A 16,635-nucleotide genomic window follows, 5' to 3' on the forward strand; every position below is an offset into this window, starting at 1 on the left:
CAAAAAATTATAGACATAGCAGAATGTTGCCAGGGCTGGGAACTTGTGAAGCTAAATGTGTGTTCCTGAAGATATCCTAACTCACTGTCTTGCAAATAATGTTGATTGTTAACTGTGTATCAGACACCATGCTGGGTGCTTGCCTTGTACTGTTAGGTGGTCTCAGTTAATCCTTACAACTTTTTTCTTCTGTTCAGCATTGTTTTTTGTTTGTTTTCATTTTTTTATTCTGTTTTTTTCATTTTTTTATTTATTCTATTACAATTGTCCCATTTTTCCCCTGTTGCTGTTCCCTGTCCCACCCCACTCCCCCATCTAATCCTTACAACTTCTGCAGTGAGGACTGTTAATCCCATTACTATCCTGTTTGAGAAAACTGAAACCCAGAGTGTTTCAGCATCTTGCCCAGGTAAGACAGGTCTTAGAACTGAAAGTGACTCTAAAGTCTGTGTTTTCCCTGATACCCAGCATGGCCCTGGAGCAGTACATGGCTCAGCACCCCTCCTAGCAGGAATGGAGAGCTCGCTTGGACAGATGTGTTCAGTCCCTCCCTCCCTGGGTGGCAGAGCTGGGAGGACAGTTACCATTCACAGGATTTGGCCCCTAGCACCCTCAAGCCCCAGTGTCCTACAGATCCTGAACCTGGCATCTCTCTACCCTCCAACCCTTTCAGGCTGGGCCTGAGCAGAGGGTTGGGTACTGCCTTACAGAAGTTGAATAATTCAGGTCCCAGTGACTTGAGGTGTCAGTTTCAGTTCTTTTCCCTTGGGCACAGGTGTAATTAAGCTAATGAAAAGCGCCAAGAGGAGAGGTCTGTTGTCTTGTGCCTCGGAGGGCTAAGGACTTCTGGAGTCCCTGCCCCTGTCCTGCTGAGGATGCATCAGGTATGGGGAATGGAGGCAGGAAGTGAGCAGGGCTGAGAAGGAAAGGGGAGAAAAGGGGAGTGGAAAGAGGAAGATCAGAGTTAGGAAAGCCAAAAGTGACCAAGAAAGTGAGTTACAGAGAAATAGAAGGAAACAGACGGACAGGCTGAGTGAGAGGTAAAGAGGGAGGGGGTTGGAGAAAAGAACAGAGGCAAAGGCCAAAGGCGGCAAGGACCAGCAGAGAAGGAGAAACAGCAGATGCAAAGGACCAAGTACTAAAATCCAAGGACAGGTACAAAAAGGAGAGTCAGATAACCAACTGGGCCGCAGGGCTACCTGCTGGGTAGCTGGACCCAGCAAAGATCTCATTTACTTCTGACTTCCAGGTATTGTCTGCACCATCCTTGCCAGCAGGCTCTGATGCTGCCCTAGGTCAGGTGAGGAGGCTCACACCCAGAAGCCTGCCCTGAAGAGCCATGGGGTCCAGGAGCTGCCTCCTCAGCCTTGGCTTCTCTGTCTCCAGCCTGAGCCTTCTGCTCCTGCTCCCATTCCTCCCAGGTATGAAGCTCAGTAAAACCAGGCCTGGACTCTCTGGGCATTGCTGCTGTTCTTTGCTCCCCAGATCTCTCTCCACATGTTCTCTCTTCATAGCTCTCTTCAGTACCTGTGCTGGAGAACAAGCTATCTAGGGAGTGTGTAGAAGGAAATGTATAAAAGGGTGAGAGGAAATTTGCGTGACAGGAGTGGGAGTGGTGAGATGGGAGCTCCTAGAGTAGGGCTGGAAAAAAACCAAGGGGCCAGAGAAAGAAGGGCCTCAAGTGCCAAGCTGAGTTGGGGCTTTATCCAGCAGGCAAGGAGGAGTCATTCAATGGCTTTAAGCAGCCCCTGGCCTGGTCAGATTTGCATGTTTAAAAGCTTGATCTCTCAGAAGTGTGGAGGGTTAGAAAGGCTGAACCTGAGGCAAGGAGGCACAATGAGGAGGCTGTGGCTGCTGTGGTCCATAAGAGGGAGAATGAGGCCTGAGCTGGAGAGGAGATAGAACATTCAAGAGATGTTCAGCAGTAAGGCAGACAGGATTTGGGTATCAGTTGGTTTGCAGGGGTAACTGGCAGGAGGAGGGAGGGATAATTCTCAGATTTCCAGCTGAAGTCACTGGGGCAGTGCTGTTTGCTGATATGGGGAACACCAAACAAGGAGCAGGCTTCAGAGCAAGGGAGCAGGAAATGAGTGTCTATTTTGGACCTAGAGAGTTTAAGGTGCCTACAGGATGTTCAAGAGTGGACTATTGTATCTGGAGATTTGGAGAATAAAGAAAAAGGAGATGAGGGCCAAGGACAGGATCTTAGGAAGCAATACTTAAATCAGGGTCTGAGGACAATATAGTGTCACAAAAGCCTAGGGAAGGGTATGTTTTCTGGAGGGACTGGCCTATAGTGTCAGAAGCTTTGAAGAAATCAAGTGATTTCTTCAGTTGCAGCTGGAAGAGTGGAGGCAGATTTGAGAGACTGGAGAGGGGCGGGGCAATGGGGTTCAGATGCCTGGGTGAAAGCTGGGACTCTTGTGTGGCCTTTTTGGGCCCCTCTAGAATTTGTGGCAGGGCAGGCCAAATCCAGGTCCTTGGGAAGAGAAAGGTGGGGAAGAAACCCATCAGCCTTGCTTCAGAGGATAGTAAAATTCACTCCATTTACCTCACCTCGTTCATCCCTGGAGGCAGGCCTGGGAAGAACTAGAGTCCCAGCGAAGAACAGAGGGCAGCAATCAGGAGGACCCATTAGACGGCTGTGAGACAGTGGGGCAGGTGACAGCCCTAGCCTTGTGGGGGTGGAGGGTGTGAGCAGAGGCTGCTGGACTAGCGTAAACCTTCTTACTGGTCCCCCAGAGTGCTTGGGAGCTGAGGGCAGGCTGGCTTACAAGCTGTTCCGTGACCTCTTCGCAAATTACACAAGTGCCCTGAGACCTGTGGCGGACACAGACCAGGCTCTGAACGTGACCCTGGAGGTGACACTGTCCCAGATCATTGACATGGTACGTTGTAATGGTTGTACAGCTGTGGAGTGTCCTGGTCACAGTGGCAAGGAATTTGAGGGCTGGAGACTGGTATTATTCCCTGAACAATTCTTTTCTGTAAACATTAACAATAACAGCTACTGACGAGGATACTGTTGGGTGCCCATGGGGTACTCAACACTTTGATCCCTGCCCATCAGGGATCATCACCGCTGTAACTGTTATGGAAACTGAGGCCCAGAGAAGAGAACCTGCCAAAGTCATGACAAGGCATGGGTGGGAACTGGATTGTATGGGCAAGTTCGGTTTGTGGGTACTGACCAGAGCTCTGTAGATGAGTGTGCACACATAGGGGAGGATATGCACGTGTGACCACATCTGTGCACACTCCCTGCCCCCAAATAGGATGAGCGCAACCAGGTGCTGACCCTGTACCTGTGGATCCGACAGGAATGGACAGATGCCCACCTACAATGGGACCCCGATGACTATGGTGGCCTGGATGCCATCCGCATCCCCAGCAGTCTTGTGTGGAGGCCAGACATCGTACTCTATAACAAGTACTGCCTGCCTGGGCCCCTCCCCTCTCCTAGCCCTCCCTAGAGTTGCCCTTGGCTCTGGGTGTGCACTTATCCCTCACTGCCCCCCAACTAACCAGTTGCTATGCTGCCCTGGAAGCTGTCCCCCAGGACCCTTCTAATCTGGCAGGCAGGTGTCAGCAGTCTTGGCCATTTGGCACAGTGGGGCTTCCTGACAGCCCTGACACTGCAGCTCATGGCAAGGGCCTGCTGGGGAGCCAGCCCCTTCACAGCCCCTCCATCCACCTCCACTTTAAGCTATCGCAAGGCAACCCAGGCTGAATGTTTGCTAGGAACCCACTGTGCAGTCCAGGGCCAATTCTGTATCACAGAGAGGGTTCTGGGGCACAAATCTCTTTATGGAACATTCCACCCTTTCAGGCCAGCTCTGAGTCTCAGGGCTCCCCAAAGACCTGCCTGTGGCCCACTGGAGCATCCGCTTATGCTGCCTAAGCCAGTTCTGTGATTACAACACATGGCTCTGCATATTTCCCCAGAGGCCCCTCTACAATCTTAGCAGATGACACCCAAGGGAAGGCACTGTGCCACCAGGTGCCAACTTTTGAAGAGGGCTTTTTATGCTGCCCTGGGCTAGTTCAGTATCCTTTCTGGGCCATTCAGGCGCTGCCCCTTCTAGGCCTCCAAGAGCACAAAGGGCCCTCCCCATGGCACACTCCATCCTCCCTGCGAGGCATTGTGGCTTTGGGCCCCTGCAGTCACAGAGCCCCTCCTGTCCTGGAATGGCCTTGGGCTGCTTCCTCAGGGAGTCCCACCCACCTCCCGCAGGGCAGATGCGCAGCCCCCAGCATCGGCCAGCACCAACGTAGTTCTGGGACACGACGGTGTTGTGCGTTGGGACGCACCGGCCATCACGCGCAGCTCGTGCCGCGTGGACGTGTCTGCCTTCCCGTTCGACTCGCAGCGCTGCGGCCTGACGTTCGGCTCGTGGACGCACGGCGGGCACCAACTGGACGTGCGGCCGCGCGGCAATGGCGCCAGCCTGGCTGACTTCGTGGAAAACGTGGAGTGGCACGTGCTGGGCATGCCTGCGAGGCGGCGCGTGCTCACCTACGGCTGCTGCTCCGAGCCCTACCCGGATGTGACCTTCACGCTGCTGCTCCGCCGCCGCGCCGCCGCATACGTGTGCAACCTGCTGCTGCCCTGCGTGCTCATCTCGCTGCTCGCACCGCTCGCCTTCCACCTGCCTGCGGACTCCGGCGAGAAGGTGTCTCTTGGCGTCACCGTGCTGCTGGCGCTCACTGTTTTCCAGCTGATTCTGGCCGAGAGCATGCCTCCAGCTGAGAACGTGCCGCTCATCGGTGAGTGGGTGAGGGACCGCCCAGGGGTGGGGGTGCAGGTGGGGAGGGTTAGGGGGTTTGGGAGAGAGCCTATCCCCTCCAAGAGACTGGCCACCTCCTCACCCCATCTGAAACGTGAAGATCCCCACTAATGCAGGGGTGGGGCCTGGGTCGCCAGAGTGGCTCCCGCTTCAGTGTGTAAGGGGTTGTCCTGGGAGCAGGCCTCATTCTGAGATTTGGGGAAAGGAGTAGGCTCCTTCCAGAGAAGATACTCTTCCCTTAGGGGTAGAGGGAAAAGAAGGTCTTTTCTCAAGGACTTGATGGAGGGCGGTTACTGTCCCCAGGGTCATAATTATAGGCAGAATGTATTGAATTCTCAACTGTGTGCCAGGCACTCCTAAGCACTTGACATTTATTAACTCGGGGACGCATTACCACAAACCTAGGAGGTAGGTTCTGTGGTAATCCCAGTTGTACTAAAGGGATCCATCACTTGCCCCATGTCATGGCATAGCATTTGAGAGGGTGACTTGTGGGTAACTGCAGCCTCCAGCAGTGAGGGGAAAAATTAGCAAGCAGGTATTGGGTTGGCCAAAAAGTCCTTTATGTTTTTTCCATAAAATAAGACACATTTTTCATTTTCACCAGTAACTATTGATTTGGCTATTTTGAGTATGTTGGCTATCTCCCAGTATTGGCTTCTAGTGGGTAGAGGCCAGGGGTGCTGCTAAACATCTTCCAATGTATAACACAGCCCCACAGCAAAGAATTACTTGGTCAAAATGTCAGTAGTACCAAGAAACTTCACAAACTCTTTTGACACGTTTGATCAGTCACAGCACCTTCTCCATACACTGTACAAACCTTCTTTTGCGTTTCAGTTGTGTTTTTACCTTTCTTGAAATAATGAAACATAATATGCCGAAAATGTCTATTTTCTTCCATCTTCAGTATTAAAATGGCTACACAAAAGTCACCAATTTTGATGTTTTTTTTAAATGCACAGTGATATGACAGCTGTCACAATACAATGTAACAAAATTATTTCGAATGAAGTTAAAGACAACTAAGCACTACTAGAGCCATTGTACGGAAAAAAACATAATGGACTTTTTGGCCAACCCAACAGCTTCTGAGAACCCACTTGTGGGAATGCAGACTGGGGAGGCCTTGGCCCTTACCTCCTTCCTCTCTCATCCATTGGGCTTGGAGGGTCCTGAGAGCCTCCTAGTGTGTTCCTGTTTATGCTGAGGTGGCTGGGAAGCTGAGGCCCCCTGAGTTCTTCTCTTGGACCCCTTCTCTTACAGGGAAGTACTACATGGCCACCATGACCATGGTCACCTTCTCCACAGCACTCACTATCCTTATCATGAACTTGCATTACTGTGGTCCCAGTGCCCGCCCAGTGCCAGCCTGGGCTCGGGCTTTCCTACTGGGACACCTGGCACGGAGCCTGTGTATACGGGAACGAGGGGAGCCCTGCGGGCAGTCTAGAGGGCCCAAGTCATCTCCCAGTCCACAGCCTCCTGAGGGAAGGGCTGGCCCCCCAGCAGACCCTTGCCATGAGCCCTGGTGTCTCTGCCATCAGGAAGCCCTGCTGCACCACGTAGCCACCATTGCCAACACCTTCCGCAGCCACCGTGCTGCCCAGCACCGCTGTGAAGACTGGAAACGCCTGGCTCGTGTGATGGACCGCTTCTTCCTGGGCATTTTCTTCTCAATGGCTGTGGTCATGAGCCTCCTGGTGCTGGTGCAGGCCCTGTGAATCCCAGGGATCTGCTGCAGCCACGGCAATTCCAGACAGGAATGCAAAGGCCATGTGGTTGTTGGTCCTCCAATAGGCCATCCAGTCTCTCCCCACTGTGCCTAAGACCTTAGGACACCTTTTCTCAGGATTAGCTCTGCTGACTTCATAGACCTTGAGGGAACACTTGTTGCCGGTGTATCCTGATCTCTAAGGAAAATCTAGAACTTGCCACTCCCCTCATTTCCTACAGAAGAGGAACTCTAAGAAGGGTTCAAGATCAAAGTGCAGTCCTAGGGGACAGAATTGAACTTCCATGATGAATGTTAGAGCTTTCAGTAGGGAGAATACAGGGTATATGAGAACAAAACTGCCACATTCCCTGCCTTACCAGTGGTTGCTGTTACAGAGATGTTGTCTTGTCTAGGGGCTTAGGGAAGGGGACTGAGGCTTCAGATTCATGATCTAGTTTCCAGAGCAGGAGGCCACACAAGGATTTGGCCCCAAAGCCCCAATTCCTCATAAAGTAAGTGTGTGCCTGGCACCTTCTCAATGTCCTGTCTTACCTTCGGGGCCTGTGGTGGTGGGAAATGGGGGTCTAGGTTTGTTTCTCTAGAAACTGGAACCTTAGGACTCATGGATTAGAACAGGAATTACATCTTTGCTCACAAGAAAATGACAGATTCGACAGAGACCCTGGGAAAGTACCTAAAGCTCTCTGCTATATCTCCTGCTCTCTTCCCTCTGGGGTTTAGCTTCAGTCCACCCCATTCCCACACAGTGAGATTCAGAGAACTTGAAAGTGTCCAAGGTAGGGGCAGTGCAGGACCAGTTGTTCACAAGGCATTTGTTTCTTTCTGACTTTTACTCGTTTCCCAGTACCACCTCCTTGCCTCAGACCCAGTCCCTGCCCTCAGGAACCTCACAGTCTGACATGGGCAACAGACATGGACATGTGATGTAGAGAAGCCCCCGGGACCTGTGGGAGCACAGAGGCAGCACCCTAACCCAGTAGGGTCAGAGAGGTCAGAGAAAGCTTCTAGGAGGAGTTAATAGGAGCTTTCCAGTTGTGCATGTGAGGCATTGGAGTAATTACCAGCAAGTACCATCACCAAGTGCTTTCCTCCCCAAGCACCCACACCCCCAAGCAAATTTAATCCTCTACCTCCAAATGAGTTGTTGGCTGTCCTAGAGTCCCCACACCTCTCTTCAATACCTCACTCCTAGAACACTGGGTAAAGTTTAGGTCAGAGAAGATTCCGGAGTTCCCTGAAGTTGGCATTTCTATGGATCTTGGCTACACTTAAAGCACACATGTACTGACATCCTCATGTTGGGCAGAAGTGGCAGGCAGGACTGTTCAGAGTCTGATGGATCAGAGGAGGCCTGGGATCCCCGGAAAGGCTCCCCGGACAAGGAACCACAGCAGCAGTGGAAGGGTCCAGACTGTAGAAAGAGGGCCCTGACCCATGGCTGCAGGGAAACGGAGACAGAGAGATATAGTTAGGGGTGAAGTGAGGTACACAAAGAAACAATTCAAAGAGAAATAAGCAGAGTGAGTTGGAAACACTGGTACACACAGCACTATGGTGGACAGAGAAAAAGAGCAAGAATTTACGGGGGTTGGGAGAAGATATTTGCAAACAGTAGCTCCAACAAGGGGTCAATATCCAAAATATATAAAGAAAGCATATAATTCAACACCAAACAACCAGTCCACTTAAAAAATGTGCAGAGGACTGGAACAGACAGTTCTCCTAAGAAGACATACAAATGGCCAGCAGATATATGGAAAGATGCTCAACTTCACTAGCTTTTAGTGAAATGCAAATCAAACCCACAATGAGATACCACCTCATGCCTGTAAGAATGGCTATTATCAACAGGACAAGTAATAACAAGTGTTGGAGAGGTTGTGGAGGAAAACAAACCCTCATTCACTGCTGGTGGGAATGTAAACTGGTACAGACGCTATGGAAAACAGTTTGGAAGTTCCTCAAGAAATTAAAAATAGATACTATATGACCTTCTGGGTATCTACCCGAGAAATTTGAAAACATTCTCAAAGACATATGCACACCTATATTCATCGCAGCGTTATTCATGACAGCCAAGACATGGAGACAACCAAAGTGTCCTTCCATAAAGGATTGAATAGAGAAGATGTGTACATATACACAATGGAATACTACACAGCATAAAAAAAGATGAAATACTGCCATTTGTGACAACATGAATGGACCTTGGAAATTATCATGCTAAGCGAAATCAGTCAGTGAGAAACAGCTAAGAACCATATGATTTCACTCATATGGGGACATAAAACTGAAAGTAACAAATGAATAGACAAAAACAAACAAAAACCCATAGACACAGACAAGAGCGTGGTGGTGACCAGAGGGAAGGGGGTTGGGGGTAGTAAAGGGTAAAGGGGGTCAAATACATGGTGACGGAAGATGATTCGACTTTGGGTGGTGGGCACACAATGCAATGTACAGATCATGTATCATAGAAATGTACGCTTGAAACCTATGTAATCTTATTAACCAATGTCACCCCAATAAATGCAATTTCTTAAAAAAAGGAATTTAGTGGGGGAGGTAAACAGAGATGAGGAGACCAGGAAATACCAAATGTTGTTAGGTCTGCCCTCCTGCCTTCCAGGGACACACACGAGGCATCACAGGGTGGGATGAAATATGGCGGAGATCTGAAGGGGTCTAGTGATGTTGATCTTGGTTCCTCTGCTAAGACCCTGGTAGGAGAGATTCTGGTGGGCCAGGGCTGGGGAGATCTTAAACTTTTCTAGTGCATGGAATTTCATCAAAACTCAAAGAAGCAGATTGGAGGCTGGAGACCTGGCCTCTGGTCCTGGCTCTGCCACTAACTCATTCTGTCACCTTGGAAAAGTCAAGTCCATTTCTGGGTCTCACCTTATTGTATAATGAGGATAATACTCTATCCTTCCAATAGATTATTGTGCAGCAAGGGATAAAATGAGATGGTATCTAGGGAGGTGGGGTCCAGCCTGGAATGGTGGATTAGAGCTTAAAGTCAGGCTATCTGGACCCCAACCCTTACTAGCTGTGTGGTGTAGGGCTGGTTGCTTCACCTCTCTGTGCCTAGTTCCTCACTTATAGAACTGGGGTGATAACAGGGCCTACACCACTGGGCTGTGGTGAGCATTCATGGCACAGTGTGCATGGAACTCTGAGTGGGTACTGTGTCACAGAGAATGGTGAGAACACAGTGGAGGCTGGGGTTCCTTCTTGTCCACTGTTCACAGAGCCCAGAGGGAGGGAGGAGAAACCCACGAGGAGGGGCAGCTGTGGTTCCTTCTCTGGGAATGGCTTGTTCCATAGGTTCACTTGGGAAAGCCTGTTCCCACCTAGAGAAGTGGTGGCCCAGGCAGGCCCTGGCACAGCAGGTATTGGAGGGAAGAGAAGTCACAGCTGAAAGTGACCTGGGGATCACCTAGTCCAACTGGCTTATGATACAAACAGAGAAACTCGAGGCCCAGAGAGGGACTAATCGGTCACAAAGAGTCAGGACAGAGCCTGGACTAGAGCCCAGGTCTCTGATACTTGGGGTCTGGCCTACAGCTTGGAAGGTGGTCTGAAGGAGTGCTGAGGTCAGTAACAGAGACTGAGGGTTCTACAGGCAACAGAGGAGAAGCCTGGGGAGGACTTGGTGGGATCGGCCCTCCCCTCCATCACCTCTGGGCAACCAGGATCTCTCTGGGGCCTGATCAGCTGTCTCCTGTGAGGGAGGGGCAGCCCCAGAAAGGGAGATCCAACCACTGCTCCATACATATAAATACAACCTCTGGGAGAGGTTAGCAGTCCCCACAGGTGTCTACTTTAGAGGGTTTACTTTTTAAATTATTATTATTAAAAGAGGGTTGCTTTCCTTAAAGTGGGTACATCCAGGAGAGGGATCCAACCCCAGGGCAGCCTGCTCATCCCCAAATGGAGCCCCTGTCCCAGAGGCCTGCAGCCCTTACCTGAGTTTTCCAGACGGCAGGGCCTGGACTTACACTGCTTGTCTGTAGAGAAGAAACAGAAAAGAATCAAAGGCTTAATAGCTCTCAGGATGGGAAGGGGCCCTGTGGGCCATCTCTGACTTGATCTAGGAAAGTGGGTACTTTTTCCTCCAATTCTGCTTCCTTATAGTGAGACCTCCCTTGGCTACGTTTGATTTGATTTCTGAGTAGTGGGGCCAGAGGGAGGCAACTCTCAAAACTGGGCCCTATTCTAGGTACTCCTCCAGCTCCCTTTGCCTCTCTGCCATACCTACCTCTGCCACTCCAAGCTTGTCCCAGCCAAGGACGGGCTGGCTAGTTTATGTTTTTTATACATCTTCCTCACTCGTGCATACTCATGATGCTGTCCAAGGTGAGAACCGAAGCCACATGGGACATTTCCTCTTGTTAGATGTGGTCCACGGTTCTAGCAAACAGTCTGCCTCTAACCATGAAAACTGGGCCTTCCCAGCCCCTGGGCATGACTCAGCCAGGACCAGTAGCCCACAGCCTCAACAGATTAGGAATCTGGGCCCATCCTCATGATTTCTCCTTTGCCTTGTCCTGGGAGATGGTCAGGAAGAGTGTCTAAGACCTGCCACAGCCTGAACTAGAACTTAGGGGCACAGCACCCACCTGAGGTCTCCCCACTCCCACCCTGCTCCCACCCAGCACTCACAACAGCACAGTATTTCTGTTCAAAATAAACGCTGTCCTCTTAGAAACTGAGGTTGAGGTTCTTGTCATTTCTGACAACAGCGACCTGTGAGTCAGTACTGTAGCTAGAAATTAATTCCCTTCCAGCTTCCAGCCAGGAGAAAAGCCTGACCAGGGCTATTTGGCCCTCAAATGACCAGAGACCCCTGCCTTGGTCAGAAAACCCCCTTCAGCCTCCCAGCAGGCAAATGGCCAACTCTGGCTCAGACACCACCAAGGATAAGAAGCATTCTACCTCAGAAAGTTCTGTCTCCCCTTAGATGGAAGAGTGGAGGGGTGGGGAACAGCACTGAGCCCCCCTTCACTGTGGGTTTGTTTTTAATGTTTCTGTGTGTACCCCCTGGAAACTGGGTGGGAAGCCCACGTGCCCTTCTCACCTTTGATGTACTCACAGTTGTACATGCTGTGCTTGCCCAGGGACCGGAGGTAGATGTGGATGGGGCCCTGGGCCGGTCTGCTGCTATTGATCACCTGGAAAGTCTCAAAAGGGGGGATCAGCACCTCCTCCTCCTCAGGGAAAAAGGAGTAGCCCCTGATAGGGACCCCGAGACAGGTCCAGATGCCAAAGAAGGTTTCCTTACCAAAATTCTGGGCTTTGGCATTCTGCAGGGACGCCGAGGCAAAGCCCCCCAGCCGGACAGTGGCCCCAGGCCCTGCTGGCCGGAAGCGCAGGCCTTGCACCCCTCGAAACACCTGGTGGCACTGGGGGTAGCGCTGGGCCTTGCTCAGCAGCTGCAGGGCCTCAGTTAGCAAGAAGTGGAATGTCTTGAAGGAGAAGTGTTGGAGGTAGTGGGCTCGGGTACGGCCCCCTTCACGCAGGGCGGCATTGAACTCCTTGAACAGGGGGCTGTTGGCTGTGTAGGCCAGGAGGGCCACCCCATGTTCGTCACGGAAGCCAGGGGGTGGTGGGGGTGGGGGTGGCCCCCAGGCTTGGCGCTCCTGCCATTGGCTGCTTCCCAGCACCCAGCCATCAGCATATACTTTGTTGGCCTGGAACTCTGTGCGGTTGAGGTCTGGGAGAGCAGCAGTCATGGCTGCTGCACAGCCAGCATACTGGTCATCAAAGGAGGTTGGGGCCATGTCCAGGGGCCTTTCTTGAGAGAAAAGTTCTCGTCGTGTGATAGAGTGGCTCTGGGCCTGAGGGAGAGGGAGCAGCAAGGACCGAGAGGATGGGCCCTAAGAGTATGGGACCCTATCCAGGTTTCCCCTCCACTGAGCTGAGAAAGACACTATAAGGGCCCCAAATACACCTGGAGGGGAAGGGGTGTTGGGAACTACTACCTGCAAACTCCCTGAAACTGAGGTTTGGGGCTGTCCCTTCAGGCTAAGCAAGCCCCAAGGGAAGCATCAGACATTCTCTCTTCCCTCTGCTTTTCTTTCCAGAGTTCAGAAGAAGCTGACAGCTCAGCCCCCTGCTGGCATGGGGAGAGCAGAGGATGACCATACCTGAAGTGCTTCCATGAGGCCCATGGACACAAGCAGCAGAGACATCATAACAGGAGTCTGCATGTTGGAGGTGACCTTGGATAAGTTACTGTCTCTTTTTGGGTCTCAGTTTCCTTATCTGGAAAATGGGAATGTTAACCTAAACAGTTTACTAAACATTCATTGACACCTAGTCCGTGCCATTCCCATTGCCTGGTACAGATTCACAACATAGATATGGAGGCTCAGGAGAGGACCCTTCTTGCTGGAAGCAACATGGGAGACTTCCTGGAGGAGGTGACATGTGAACAGGGACTTGCAAGATGAATATGAGGAGAAGGAGAGAAAAGTTTGGAGTTTGGAGTGGGGAAAGGAGTTTGGGGCAGCAGAAATGAGAAGAGCAAAGGTACTGAAGTCAGAAACTCTCAGGATGTAAAGAGTAAGAGACATTTTGTCTAGTGCAGCAGAACTTGCAGTGTGGGAATGTCAAAAAGACCAGGGCCGGTCATGAAGGAGTATGACTGCCATGGTGAGGGGCCTTGGCTTCACCTGGGGGTGTAAGGCTGGAACAGAGAAGATTTGGAAGTGGTTGGCTGCTAGAGCCACAGCAGGACTCCAGAGACAGGCTTAAAGCAGGGCTTGAGGAGCCAGAGGTCTTCGCTTCTCCCTCCAGTCCTGCTGAGAGCTGAGCCCTCTTCCCCAGAGCCCTGAACTGCTTCTAGGGTGGAGACAGATGTGGATCCCCAGGTGGTGAAGAAAGAGGGACTCAGGGAGGGGGAGGGGACAGAGGGTACCTGCTTCCCCAAGGGAAGCTGGAGGGAACCACAGCCTTCTGCACCCTGTTGGTGGGCACTCTGGGCGCCCAAAGTAGCACCAGAAGTAGCACTAAGAATAAGGTGTCCCAGCTTTGGGTTAAAATTGGAACAGTTTCTAAGCCAGTGCTGCCGTTTTCTGTTTATTTTATTACAAAGTAATGCATGCTTGTTGTGAAAAAAAAATGTATAAGTGAAACAAAATTTATGTTCCATTTCCTTCTTTCTCTCCCTCTGCATTCCCCTTCTCTCTCATGCCTGCCAGTAGGAAGGGGGTAACCTGTAATAAAAGTACCCTTCAAGACTTTTTCCTATGCACATACAAATAATATATAATTGTAAATATACTCACATAGTTTTATACATACATTTAATATATCCAAATATACACAGTTTTCTGCATACAGCCTGTTATTGTTATTTTGTCTTTTTTTTTCAAAAATAAAATAGGGACATGCTTACACATACACATTCTATAACCTTATAAATATATCATGAACTTCTTCCGTGTTGTACATACATACCTACCTTGTTCATTATAATGGCATCATGGTATTTGATGGTATAGTGAAACAATAACTTAATCATTTCCTTACAATGGACACATGTTTTTTCTTATTTTTTATATTACATATAATATTGCATGAACATCCATGTATATAAATACTTGTCTTCTTGTGTGCATATTTTATAGGAAAGATATCAAGAAGATGATTTTTTTAAAAGATATTATTTATTTTTAGAGAGCGGGGAAGGCAAGGAGAAAGGGAGGGGGAGAAACACCAATGTGTGGTTGCCTCTCATGTACCCCCAACTGGGGACCTGGCCTGCAACACAGGCATGTGCCCTGACTGGGAATTGAACCAGTGACACTTTGGTTCACAGGCTGGCACTCAATCCACTGAGCCACCCAAGCCAGGGCAAGAAGATGATTTTTAAAGGATATGAGTATTGTTCATTTTGATAGGCACTGCCAAACTGCCATCCAAAAGGTACCAGTTCGCCCTCCTGCCAACAATGAATGAGTGTCCTTTTCTCCACATCTTTGCCAACATTGAATATAATTAATCTCTGTTTAAGTTTCATTTAACTCTATCATAATTTTAATTTTTAATATTTGGAAGTTTTAACAATTTTCTTAAAGGTAGTATATTTTTATTGTTCAAAATTTCAACAGTCCAAAAGGCATACAGTGAAACCTGTTTTTCTCACTAACTCCCTAATCCAACCTCATCTCCCAGTGGCAACCAGTGTGCCATTTTCTGTGTATCCTGGCAGAGACATGCTGTGCACATACAAGCAGATTCACAAGCATTTCTATTTTCCTTCTTTTGCACCAACAATAATAAAGTCAGTGGTTCTTTATCTTCGGGAATCTCATGAAAGCTGAAACCTGCCCTCGGAAAATAGGTATCTGCACCTTCACACAAACGTTACATTAATTTCAGGTAGTTATGCCTAGGCCCCCATCTCACTCAGGTTAAGCATCCCTGCTTCATCATCCCCTCTGGCTCTCGTGGGGAGGGCCTAAGTTTTGATAGTTCAGTGACTCTAAGACACTGGGATTCTATGTGTCTATAATTTTATGAGTCTCCAAGTCTAAGATCCTATGTATTGCCAATGTACGATTTAAAGTCACACATGAGCTTCTGTGGGCAGTGGAGTTAGCAACAGTTTTTATCAAGTTCAATATGTCCCAAACTGAATTAATTATCTTCTCTCCCTAAACAAAATTTTTTTGAGCATCTGTAATATATCAGGCACTGAGAATAAAATTATGAACAGCAGCAACAACAACAAAACCCATGCCCCTGCTTCTTTAAGTTCTTTGAAGTGGAGATGGAGCTGGAGTGAGTAATTTCAAGTAGCATGTGATGCATGTTACAAAAGGAACCAAAAGGGCCTAACAGGAATAAATTTGTACCAGGAGTAGGGTTTAAATGAAGAGCTGACCAGAGGAGGCACAGAGCATACAGAACTGAAAACAGCCTCACGATGGGGTGTAAAGCAAGAGACACTGCTCCCTAACTCCAGGATGGGATGTTAATGGACAGAGTACATGGCAGCAAAATCTACCTGAACTCTTGTCTGTGGTCTCTTGGAATTCACCCAAGAAGCTTGAGCTCCTATAATAGATCCTCTCTTTCTGTGGAGAACCCAGCCCACTGGTTCAGGTGGGGCTTACCCCCATGTGGGGGGCAGATAACACAGGAGTCAAAACTGGTGCTTGACTACACTGGCCATTGTGATTGGCTCATGGAGTTGAGGAAGTGGAGGCACCGGGCAACCCCTTTTCATATCCCAGCTGCCTTCTGTCCTCATCTGGTCCAGGGATGCGACTTCAAATCTTTCCCCAGGAATCTCCAAATTTCCCAGTGGTCCCAAACCTATCTATCAAATGTACTGTGGTCTGAATATTTGTGTCTCCCCCCAAAAGTCATATGTTGGAATCCTAACATCTGTGTGTGATGGTATTAAAAGTTGGGGCCTTCAGGAGGTGATTAGTTCCTGAGGGTGGAGTCTGCTTGAATGGGATTAATGTTCTAATGAAAGAGACCCCACCCCCACCCCAGAGGTCCCTTCCACCATGTGAGCACAGTGAGAAGGTGATCCAGGGAATGAACCTTCATCTGACCATGCTAGCACCCTGACTTTGGACTTTCAGCTTCCAGAAATATGAGAAACAGACTTAGATAAAAGGTTCCCTAAAACTTGTCCCAGTGATTCCTAAAACTCCACCATTAATACCCCAAATTTCCCCTAAAAAATCTTTTTCCCTGCCCAGCGCTGGGTAGGGTGTTGTACCCCTTACCTAGGCCTTCTTCAGAGCAGGAAAGTTGGTGTTGAGCTCCTGTAGCAGCGGCCAGGGGAGGGGGAGGTCAGGTTCCTCCTTTATATTGTACCTCCCCCACACAGCTGCTCAGAAACATGATAGGCCCCCATCTATTTCTGGAAGGCTCCTCAAGGCTCAGGAACACTAGCCTCTGCCCAGTCTGCCCTGGGCTAGTGGTCTTCCCATATAAAAGGGAATTCCAAAAAAGAAAGAAAGAAAGAAAGAAAGAAAACAAAAAGAAAGAAAGAAAGAAAATTCCTAAAGCCAGAGAGAAGGTGGACTGAGGCATGGATGTCCTACGTTCAGCACCCTTGGCCTCAGAGACTTGCCTCCTTAC

At 49.6% G+C, this 16,635-nt stretch overlaps 2 protein-coding genes across 4 annotated transcripts; one reads left to right on the top strand and one right to left on the bottom strand.

Moving 5' to 3' along the window:
• The first annotated feature begins 1,254 nt into the window (after nt 1–1,254).
• On the top strand, nt 1,255–6,511 carry CHRNA10 (cholinergic receptor nicotinic alpha 10 subunit). Its single transcript, XM_090264806.1, has 5 exons — nt 1,255–1,421; nt 2,743–2,888; nt 3,276–3,430; nt 4,235–4,767; nt 6,054–6,511. The coding sequence occupies exons 1-5, from the start codon at nt 1,340–1,342 to the stop codon at nt 6,509–6,511; spliced, it is 1,374 nt and encodes a 457-aa protein (XP_090120932.1). The 5' UTR covers nt 1,255–1,339.
• Nucleotides 5,314–16,333, bottom strand: ART1 (ADP-ribosyltransferase 1). Of its 3 annotated transcripts, none has more exons than XM_090264795.1 (5): nt 16,278–16,333; nt 12,675–12,792; nt 11,621–12,365; nt 10,494–10,535; nt 5,314–7,963 (listed from the first exon to the last, which is right to left on the bottom strand). In XM_090264795.1, exons 2-5 carry the CDS (start codon nt 12,735–12,737, stop codon nt 7,866–7,868), a joined length of 948 nt encoding a protein of 315 aa, XP_090120921.1. In that variant the 5' UTR covers nt 12,738–12,792; nt 16,278–16,333; the 3' UTR covers nt 5,314–7,865. The 3 variants fall into 3 exon arrangements, with proteins under 3 accessions (XP_090120921.1, XP_090120917.1, XP_090120910.1); XM_090264791.1 differs by having other exon boundaries at nt 11,606–12,365; nt 12,675–12,731; nt 16,278–16,325; XM_090264784.1 differs by having other exon boundaries at nt 5,315–7,963; nt 11,606–12,365.
• Between the last annotated feature and the right edge of the window lie 302 nt (nt 16,334–16,635).

Source organism: Furipterus horrens, unplaced genomic scaffold (assembly GCF_987537825.1).
Source record: "Furipterus horrens unplaced genomic scaffold, mFurHor1.1.pri manual_scaffold_2, whole genome shotgun sequence".
Classification (NCBI taxonomy): Eukaryota; Metazoa; Chordata; class Mammalia; order Chiroptera; family Furipteridae; genus Furipterus; species Furipterus horrens.